The sequence below is a fragment of the Vombatus ursinus genome, unplaced genomic scaffold, assembly GCF_900497805.2.
Source record: "Vombatus ursinus unplaced genomic scaffold, bare-nosed wombat genome assembly UNPS02014781.1, whole genome shotgun sequence".
In the NCBI taxonomy this organism is placed as follows: domain Eukaryota; kingdom Metazoa; phylum Chordata; class Mammalia; order Diprotodontia; family Vombatidae; genus Vombatus; species Vombatus ursinus.
Window position 1 is genome coordinate 39,402,724 of NW_020954559.1, and position 10,205 is coordinate 39,412,928.

The window sequence follows — 10,205 nt, forward strand, 5'->3', positions numbered from 1 at the left end:
AACAAGAAAGGACTGTTAGCCTATACAGAATTCCCACACCAATATATCCTGAATTCCTCTCCCCCCCATTTTTTTAATGAACATTTTTTTTCTCTCTATCCCTACTAACCATTAAAAAAGAAGAAAAAAGGAAAAGGAAACCTTTTAACAAATTATACACCAGCAAGCAAAACAAATTACTGTATTGGATTGTACTGTAATACTGTATCGTATAATTTCAAGAAAAGAAATTGGGAGGCATTAGACATGGTGAGCACTAAGTAGCATTGAAAAAAAATATAACAGCTTGTATTTTGACAGAAAATAACTGGGCACAGAATTGAAATTATTTCCAAATCAGGTATCTATGTACAGTCAGACTACTGACTTTAGTTAAACTAATGATTAAAATCAGTATCAAATGAGAAGAAAAATTGAAATGAAAATTGAGCTATGACATACAGTTGAATCAGCTCCAACCTAACTTATTTAAGTGGGATATTGAAGGTGAAACTTGGAATTGGATAAAAGAACAGACATCAACATAGTTAACCTTCTATAATATCCTAAGGAAGTTTAGCCAATGTTTATCAGTTGCCACAATAAAGACTCCACTCAACTAGCAAATATTTGCACTCCCTGCCAAGTGGAGAAATATGGTAGCTAAGAGAAATAATAGGATACAAACTTGTTTATAAGATCTGAAAAGGGATGATAGTGGAAGATTATGATAAATATTACCTCATAAAACAGTGAGATGCAGTGAAGGGAAAAATAAGTTTACGGAAAGCTGAGTGAAAGATACATCTAAGCCAAACCAGATTGAAGTCATGTGAAGATTAACCTAGAAAGAAGATGTTTTTGAGTTCATGTTGCCATTGGGGTGGAAGTTCAGCTGTCATCTCCTCATTATGTTCACTCATTTGACCTTCAGAATGCAGAAGCAAAAATGTCTCATTCCTTAATGGTTTCAAATGAAAATTGTCATTAAAAATAGGCACAACTCAAGAGGAGAGACTAGAGAAGGACTAATCTGGGTTTATAGAGAACTTCTGGCACAATTATGCACATAATTTTTTTGTATCAGGTTCATCACTCTTGATAAGAAATAAATGCCACTTCCTTACAATTTTGGAAATTGCCAGTTAAGGTGCAGATGTTTAAAAAGATTACTTTTTTAAAGAATTTGTTCCTTTTCTGTTAGTTTCATAAATTGATTTCAGTAATAAATATGTATGGGATATATAAAAATTACTATCATTTCCATATCCATTTGCATAATAATTGGTTATAGTGTAAGAGACAGTGTCCATCATGAATCAAGTTACTGCTTTGAAGACCTGGGTTCAAATCCTGTCTTGAATACTAGCTATGTTTCCTTAAGAAGTAAAGTCACTTAGCTTCTGAATTTGTTTCCTCCTGTATAAAAGAAAGATAAAGAGAGCACCAACCCTCCAGTTTATTGTGGGGATTAAATAAGATAATACATAATATGATTTGCAACCCTTCAGCACTTCATAATCACAAGCCGTCTCAACCAGTTTGTGCTGATCAAAGGCATAGTTAGAAGTAACTGATAGGGGCAGCTAGGTGGTGGAGTGGATACAGCACCAGAGAAGGGCTATACTGGAGAATACATAAGTTTGGGGACAATTAGGAATTGATTCTCAATATATCTGAAAGATGGGAATATAAGAAACATCTGGAAAAAATCTTGGACCATATTTTATATATCCATCTATATCTATACACACATATATGTATAGACAAACACAAATGTATGTATGTATGTATATACAATACACACATATGTATAAACACACACAGTGTATATATATGTATATACACACATATATGCATACATATATATATCCATATACATATGCATAGACATACATATAGGTAGATATGTAGATATACACCGTTGTACTAAGTGGAGATCAAAGCTTTGTAGATAGATGATGTTGTTTGAAGCCTGGTTGAGAAAGGCATGATTGGTAACTGAAACATGGGAGGGGGAGAATTTCTTTCAGCATGAAAACTTTCTGATTCTTCTTTTTCATATGACCAGGACAAAGAAGGACTTAAGTTAGTTTAGATCAGGGGTTCTTAACACTTTTTGTCATAGATCCCTTCTCAGAATGATGTTTTTAAATGCATAAAATAAATTAAGAGGATTCCCAAGGAAACTAATTATATTGAAAAGCAGTTATCAAAATATTTTAAGAAATATATCTCACAGTCTTTAACAACCCTTGGTCTAGATAGTAAAAGAAGGCTCCCTAACACCTCGGCTATTATATAGGATGAAAAAATTAAAAGAACCACTTGAATTCTTTATCAGTTTCCTTCTACCCCTTAACTAGATATAGTTCTTCCTTGCTCAAAGAATGTCCTGCTCTCTAAGAAGAGATGCTTTCTCCCAACAATTAGAGAGAATTTCCCTTAAAAGACTGACGAAAACTCAGCGTTTCATTGGATGTTTCAGCTGCCTGATGTATTTTTGCTGGAGGGAAATGAAATTCCTAGAATACTGTTTAACATGCTACTCTAGTTAATATTTTTATTAATCATTTACATTTCTAGCATGTTATTTACAAAATTATTTCCTCAAAACTTTCCTGTAGGGTAGGTACTCACTCAATCAAAAAGCATTTAAGCACTTACTACGTGCCAGGCATTGTGCAAATACAAAAGCCAGATGGTCCCTGATCTCAAAAACTTTACATCCTATTCTCATTTTCAAAAGATGGATATTGATGCAGTGAAGACAAATGAGTTGCTTAGAATCACACATCTAAGTAAGTGTACAAACTGGAAATGAAATTCAAGTTTTCTAACTCCAAGAGGAATACCCTTTCTCATACTGCCTAGACAAAATGGGAGTTCTCACCTCTATTTATATTTTTAAAAATTATTCATAAATTGCTTTAAAGTTTGCAAAGCGCATAATTTCATTTATTCCTCACAACCACCTTTTAAGATCGGTACCCATGATGTTCAACTTTTCATGACACCTTGTGGGGTTTTCTTGGCAGAGGTACTGGAGTCGTTTGCCATTTCCTTTTCATTTTACAGATGAGGAAACTGAGGCAAATAGGGTAAGTGGCTGAGGCCAGTTTTGAACTCATGAAGAGGAGTCTTCCTGACTCCAGGCCCAGCACTCTTATCCACTGCCACCTAGATGCCTTGAGGTGGCATTGTTATCCCCACTTTGTAGCTGAAGAAGTTGAGGCTCTGGGAGAATAAGTTATTTGCCCACAGTTATAGAGATAGTGTATGTCACAGGCAAGAATAATAGCTAGTAGGCCATGCTACCTTTCATAGTCTTTTACTGTGGCTGCCATACACTTCCCATTTCCTCTTTTCTTTTCCCATCTCCCTTCCTTTTCCTTTTCCCCCAGCAAATCACCCAGTGATTTTACTCTGGGAGATGCTGGCTTTCACACGGCCCTCCATGAACGACCATGGCCTGGTTCTCTGGGAGGGCCAGAGGGTCTCAGTGTGGCTGGCACTGAGTGCTTGACAAGCGGTGGCAAGTTATGGGAGCGCTGGTCTGGCTCATTCCGCGTGGTGAGTGTAATCCTGGGAATTAAGTTCAGAGTCACCACAGCCATCAGAGAAAACTTACTCCCTTCTTTTCTTAGGCTCTCCCTGGATCCCAAACAGATTCGGAGGGGAGCAGAACAGGGCTCCCTTTCGGGGGTGGGGGTGGGGAGAGCTGAATGAATGGGAGGGGAAGTGGGTGTGAAGTAGAGGATGGTTAGGAAGTGGTAAAATCCCCTCGCTGGGACCACACTACAGACTCACGTTTCCTTCCTTCCCTTGCCTTCCCTCCTCCCTAGGGTTTTCTGCAGCAGCAGCTGCGAGAGGTGGGGAGGGGGGGGAGGGGAAGGGAAGGGAAGCGAGCCGGGGGACTGAGCAGAGGATAAATGCAGCAGCAGAAAGCAGCGGAGGCGAAACGGCGGCGCCCTGGGGGCGAGCGGTGAGAGCCCTCCCTCCCAGCCTCGGGAGGGAGTTAGTCCCGGGCAGCCACAGGTCCCGGCAGCCCAGCTCTGGAGAGTCGCTCCAGGGCAAGCTGATCACTCGGCTCCGGAGCCAGAGCACCCTGAACCACACGCTGGGGCTCCGGGCGCCCCTGGAGCCCAGGAGGGCAGGTGGAGGATGCAGTCTCCTCCTCCTCCGGTGCCTGGTCCTTTGGCTCTGCTGGACGCTGCAGGTAAACCCAGCATCGGTGTTCTGCCTCCTCCCCGCCCCGCTCCCGGGATGTCCAGGGGCCACCGCTCTTAGAGCATCTTTTGACTCTTCACTTTAATTGGGAATCAGTGGCACTCTGGGCTCCTACGGGATGGGATGAAGGTACCGGGGTAGGGGTAGGCGCAAGGGCCAAGGGGATGCTTTACTAACCAAATCCTTTATCTTTTGCGAAGAGTGCTTAAGCTTAGGGAAGCCCTTTACAGTAGGGAGCTCACAAGAAATGTTCGGAGTTAACTCTTGGGATGCATTTCTTCGAGGCTCATAGGTTCCTGCCTGTGCTTTCCTAGTTCTTTTTCTGGTTTTATGACTGGAACTTCAAAAACAAGACTCCTCTGCTTCTATCCTCATAGACTGCTTCAGCGGTTTTGACATTTTTTGATCTGCGAACCCTTTTACCCTCTTAAAATTATTGAGCCCCCCCACCCTCGCCCCAGCTTTTATGTGGGTTATAATCTGTCGATACTTTCTGTATTAGCAATTTAAACAGTATTATTATGAAAACAGTTTTGACTTCGAAGACCTCCTGAAAGAATTTCGGGGGCCCTCTTGTTCCTTGGGAAACACTTTGAGAACCACTGGCCTACTTCTTACTTACTTTCCCAAAGTGAAACTCTGTAAGGTGGGGTATTTTTTCAATATCTCAAAACCCTGTTAGTATCCCTAGACTGTTAATCCAGGGTTTACTTGGGGAAAGTAAGTTACCAGGTAACTGTTTCCTGTTGGTTCCAGAGACCAGGGAGCTTCCTTTTTCCTTTACAAATCCGTTGTAGAATGCATCACCTCCTCTCCTAACCACATTATCCAGACCACACACTTTCCCCTCATGGGTTGCATTTCTCTCTTCATTTGTGCAAATGATCATCAGGTATGCTGGGGCCTAGGGCATAACCTAAAAGCAGGAAGCTTTTTGTGTCTTAAGGAGTTTAGCCAGGAGGGTTTTAAACCTGTCTGGGATGTTTGGGAAATGCACAAATAATACTTGGGTGTGTTTTCCTCGAGGCAAGAGAGAATGAAACAGCACATTAAGCAGCAAAAAATCATTGCTTGGTAAATGCTGGAACAGAGGAAATGATTTCTTGCCCAGCCCTGTTAAAATTTGCCATTTTAAACAGCATATTCAAGTTCTTAATCAAAGGAGAGCCAGGTGGGAAAGTACATTGCAAATACATTTTCTTTGGTGTAGAAAGTCTGGATTATGGTTTAGAATTTTAAAAGTCAAGGAAGCTAATTTTTCAAGAAGTATCAATCCTTTGTTCCCAGCTTTTTAAGCAAAATATTAAAATGTTAAATGTTTGCATGTATAGTCATTTATATACTTATTGTCATAGTAACATTAGCTATATTAATGCATCGGGACAAAATGGTTGTTGTTGGTTAACAAGAGAAAACAACTTTTAATATAGTTTTTCTAAAATGAAGCCAATTACTAGTCCTCATTTAACTTCTCTAAACTTCAATTTTCTTGGCATTAAAATGGGGATAGCTGTCTGACAGGGCTGTGGGAGAACCAGAGGAGATACTGTGGGTAAAAGGGCTTTGTAAGCTGTAAAGTGCCATGCAGTAATTAGCTACTATTATTAGCCAGGATACCAAGACTTTTTAAATCGTGCTAGCAACCTAAAGTTTTTAACATGGAAAAATTCATATGAGAAAAAAAAATCCAGAGCATATTTTGCTAGACATGAGCTGTTATTTTGCCTGGGTGAGACCATGGTTATCCAGGAAGTAAATGACTAAATTAACTTTCCTCTTATTCCTGGAGAAGCTTAGGTTCTGATAGTTCTGAAACTTTCACCCCATGACAGTTCAGAATGCCCTTATGAAATCACCTTCCCATGCTCCAGATCATCCTTCTATTAAGTTAAGAAAGTGAGTCTTTAAAAAAGGGAGAGTGATGGGAACAATTTGTCTTTCTTTCAATTATTTTAGAAATGATCAGTGTTTCAAGAGAGTTATGGCCTGTCCAGGGTTGGGACTAGATAGGAAAGAAAGCTGATGGCTAAAATAGAAAGGAGCAAATATACTGGTAAGCAAGGTAAGGCACATTCAGGTGCAGAGAGTTAGGAAGAAAGGTGATGATCTTGTATTAATGGTCAATGTCAGAACTCCCCCCCCCCCCAATATTCAGTTTGAAAAACATTGGCTAAGTATGAGTCCTGCCTTTGTTTTATGGTAGTTCAATCTAATCCTTTGTGGCAACAAGCATGAAAGGTGGAATTGAATAGAATTTTAATTTTACTGTCTTGGTGGTATTATCTTAAGAATGTAATAATATATATTGTATATAATGTAATCATATATCCAAGAATATAATAATATGCCTGTGACACAGGTCTCCAAAGTTGTACAGTATCAGACTTATATTATCTAGTTAATTCTAGGCTGTTTTCCCCAATTCTCAATCACTTTCCTATCACCAAATGAAAATTCATGTCTTATAATTATTGAGCTTTCCTGCTTTCTATTCCTGAGCTGATATAGGATTATAGATTTTAAACTGAAAGGAGTCATAAAGATGATCCAGCATAACCCTTATATTTGGCAGAAGAGGAAACTAAAGTCCATGCAGAGAAATGACTTGCCAAGATCACATAGGTGACCTTAGTAGAACCAGAATTTGAACCCAGATCCTGTTGATTACATTCATATTCAGCATTCTTTCTACTTACCACACTGTGCTGTCTCCCTCTCTCAAGTGTTTTCATTTTTATAGACAAATTATTTCCTCTGTTTAAAAAATGAAGTAATGTGTGTGTGTGTGTGAGTGTGTGTGTGTGTGTGTGTTCATCTCTGTTGTTCCTGGAGTCAAAATATTACAATTTGTATTATTTAGGATCAGATTCTTAAAATTATTCTTCCTTCACCTGTTCTCTATGAATTATACAGCCCTTACATTAACCTTAGAATCTTGATCAGAGCAGCTGGCAAAAATGGTACATCCTGGATTTCTTTATATAGGAATGTTAAAGAAAACAGTCATGCTAAGGAAGAAATAGTAATGGCAAAACAATAGTCAGATCAATATATAAGAACCTTAAAAATTTTCCAAAAACAGTGGAGAGGAGTCCTTATCATTATAATCAGTGACTACCAAGTCTGTAAATTATTTACTATTTTGCAGAGGTGGAACAGACTCTGAAATTATAGTGGTATTACATAATATGACTTACTTAGGTCAACCATTCATCAAGGAAATTTTCTTTAAAGTCCAACCACAGTATTAATTGTGTATTTTAAGAAATAGGAATGCTCATGGGGTTCCATTACCATAACTTCACTACATTGGGAGGAGGCTAGATTGATATAAGTGACTTTCCTATGGTTTGAAACCAGGTATTTGTGACTAGTTAATTGGATTCAGCACACTGGCTATGCCATAATTTCATCAGAATGAAAAAGAAAATGGAAAGAAATTGCCAAAATAATGTCTGTCTTTCAGACATTTAGTTTCATTCAAGTTGGAAGCCTATCTTAATTTCGTATTGTCAACATAGCACATTTTATAATCAAATGACTGTAAAGGGAACTGATGAAAAAATAGGCAAGGAAGAATTGCAATAAAAGACAGGAAAAGGGTAAAGAGCCTGATTGGCATTGTTATGATATACTTAAAAGGGTAAAGAACAGAGGTGATGAGGAAGACCATCTACTATGTACCATCTGCTAAGGACTACTTGCTTGTTGGGGAGTAGTGGTAGACCGGGTGACTTTAAAGTGTTATTAAATGGGAGAATACATGTAATAGGCTTGGCAAATCTTAAATTGCTAGATAAATGCTAGCTATTATTATTAGTAATGATGATAATAAATAATTAAAATAAGGGGAGTGGAAGTGTAGGTAGTACACAACTGGGCATTTTTATATGCTGACATCTTAAATCTATCATAACTAATTTGTGAACCATACAAGAAAGTCAATCTTATTATTTTACAATGACATCTCTTGTTTGATTCCTCTCCCTTTTCCCCCCTGCCAGTAGTTTTACTTGGTTTAATTAGCTAAGTTATTTACCTTGCTTGCTCAGAATGAATTCTGGCTTTCTAAAAATCATATATTCACTCAAAGGAGAAAGCAATCAATCGGTAAGCACAGGCCAAGTATTGTGCCTGAGGATAAAAAGATAAAAATGAAACAGTCCCTGCTTTCAAGGAGTTTATATTCTACAAAGAGAGAAAACTTGTACATATGTAAGTATATACAAAGTAAAGAAAATGTCTTTTTCTTTTTCTTTTCTTTTCTTTTCTTTTTTTTAATTGATGGGTGAATCACCAGCAGCCAGGAGGGTGAAGAAAGGCCTCCTGCAGCAGGGGGTACTTGAGCTGAGCTTTGAAGAAAACTGGGGATTCAAGGGGGTGGAAGTGAGAAGGGCGGGTATTCCAGGCATGTCATACCTTGTTTTCAAACAAAGGGATAAAGAAGATGGAGTGTAAAGGTCAGTTTGAGTGGGACCGGAAAGTGTAAGGGAAGGAGTGATGCAAACCTAGAAAGTAGGCTGCAGCCAGCTTGTGAAGGACTTTAGAGGCTAAATAAATTTGATCTTAGTGGTAATAGGAAGTCACTGGAATTTATTAAGGAGAAGATTGGCAAGGTTGGAGCTGTGCTTTAGGAATATCACTATAGCAGCTGTGTGGAAGATGGTATGGAAAGAGGACAAGCTTGAGACAGTGAGACCAATTTCTAGGCTATTGGTTAGGTGATGGAAATGAACTAAGGTGGTGACCATGTGAGTTAGAGAAGGGAATGGAGGGGAAAAATATTGTGGAGGTAGAGCTGATAAGACTTGTTATGTGGAATATGGGAGAAAGAGTTTGTGCATGGTGGGACTAGAAGGAAGGTGGTACCTTCAAGAGAAATAGGCAAATTAGAAAGAGAGCTAGGGTTGGGAGTAACAGGTAACATTCTAAACATTAAGTTAGAAAGTAGCAATCAGAAGAAAATGGTCTTTAAGTTGCTTTAGGGAAAGCTACTAGGTTTGCAATAAGTTGAAACAAATGAATAATTTGTTAGTTTGTGGAATTTACTTTCAGGGGTCTTCCTAATTTTGATCCCAAAGTCCAAGCACTAGTAATTCTGGACATATAAATAATGTTTTCCACACATACCCACACCCACACACACACCTCTACCATTAGTGTGGTGCAGACTGAATCTGAGGTTTGGAGTTTGCATAATGTCCTGTGTGGCTATCTTCTGAAAAAGAAACAAGTATTTATTAAGGACCTACAGAGACAGTGCTAAGAACTTTGCAAATATTATCTCATTTGATTCTCACAACAATTTTGGGAGGTAGGTGCTATTATTATCCCCATTTTACAGTTCAGGAAACTAAGGCAGACAGAAGTTAAGTGATCTACCCAGGGTCATACAGCTAGAATGTATGACTCCAGGCCTGACTATGGTTGATACTTAATAAATGATTATTGAATAACAGAATGGTGTAAATATTCCAGTAGGACCTGAATCCTGGGGATCACATGAAAGGAATGTGATGCAACTGAATGGTAGCAAGAAAGGAATAATGCAGTTTAGAACCCTCCATATAAAGGTCCAGTAAAGAAACACACATGCAGTTGTTGCCCCATCCAACCTTTTAAAGGACATGTGGTCCCAGGAGGAACATAGCACAAAAAGATAAGAGTTGACTTATATGGTGTTTGTGTTCAGTAATTTTTAGTCATGTCTCACTCTTCATGACCCAATTTGGGATTTTCTTGGCAAAGATATTGGAGTGTTTTGCCATTTCTTTCTCCAGCTCATTTTGCTGATGAGGAAACTGAGGCAAACACGGTTAAGTGACTTGCCCAAAGTCACAAAGCTAGTTAAGTGTCTGATGCCAGATTTGAACTCAGGAAGATGAACCTTCTTGACTCCAGGCCCAGCACCCTATCTGCTTCGCCACCTAGCTGTCCTTATATGGTACCATGGGCCAAATTCCATTATGACAATCACTCTTTCATTGTTCAGGAAT

The 10,205-nt window shown here is 38.8% G+C and overlaps 1 protein-coding gene across 2 annotated transcripts in view; it reads left to right on the forward strand.

The window, feature by feature from the left end:
- Positions 1 to 3,403: 3,403 nt before the first annotated feature.
- The window catches only part of LOC114046241 (transmembrane protein 255B-like), a 134,328-nt gene continuing 127,526 nt past the window's right edge, over positions 3,404 to 10,205 (forward strand). The window contains exon 1 of one of the 2 annotated variants that reach the window (XM_027866499.1): positions 3,404 to 3,552. In XM_027866499.1, the coding sequence (XP_027722300.1) occupies positions 3,522 to 3,552 (31 nt within the window). In that variant the 5' untranslated portion in view covers positions 3,404 to 3,521. Of the gene's footprint in view, positions 3,553 to 3,887; positions 4,199 to 10,205 lie in introns of those variants that run through there. The other variant, XM_027866498.1, reaches the window with a different exon arrangement.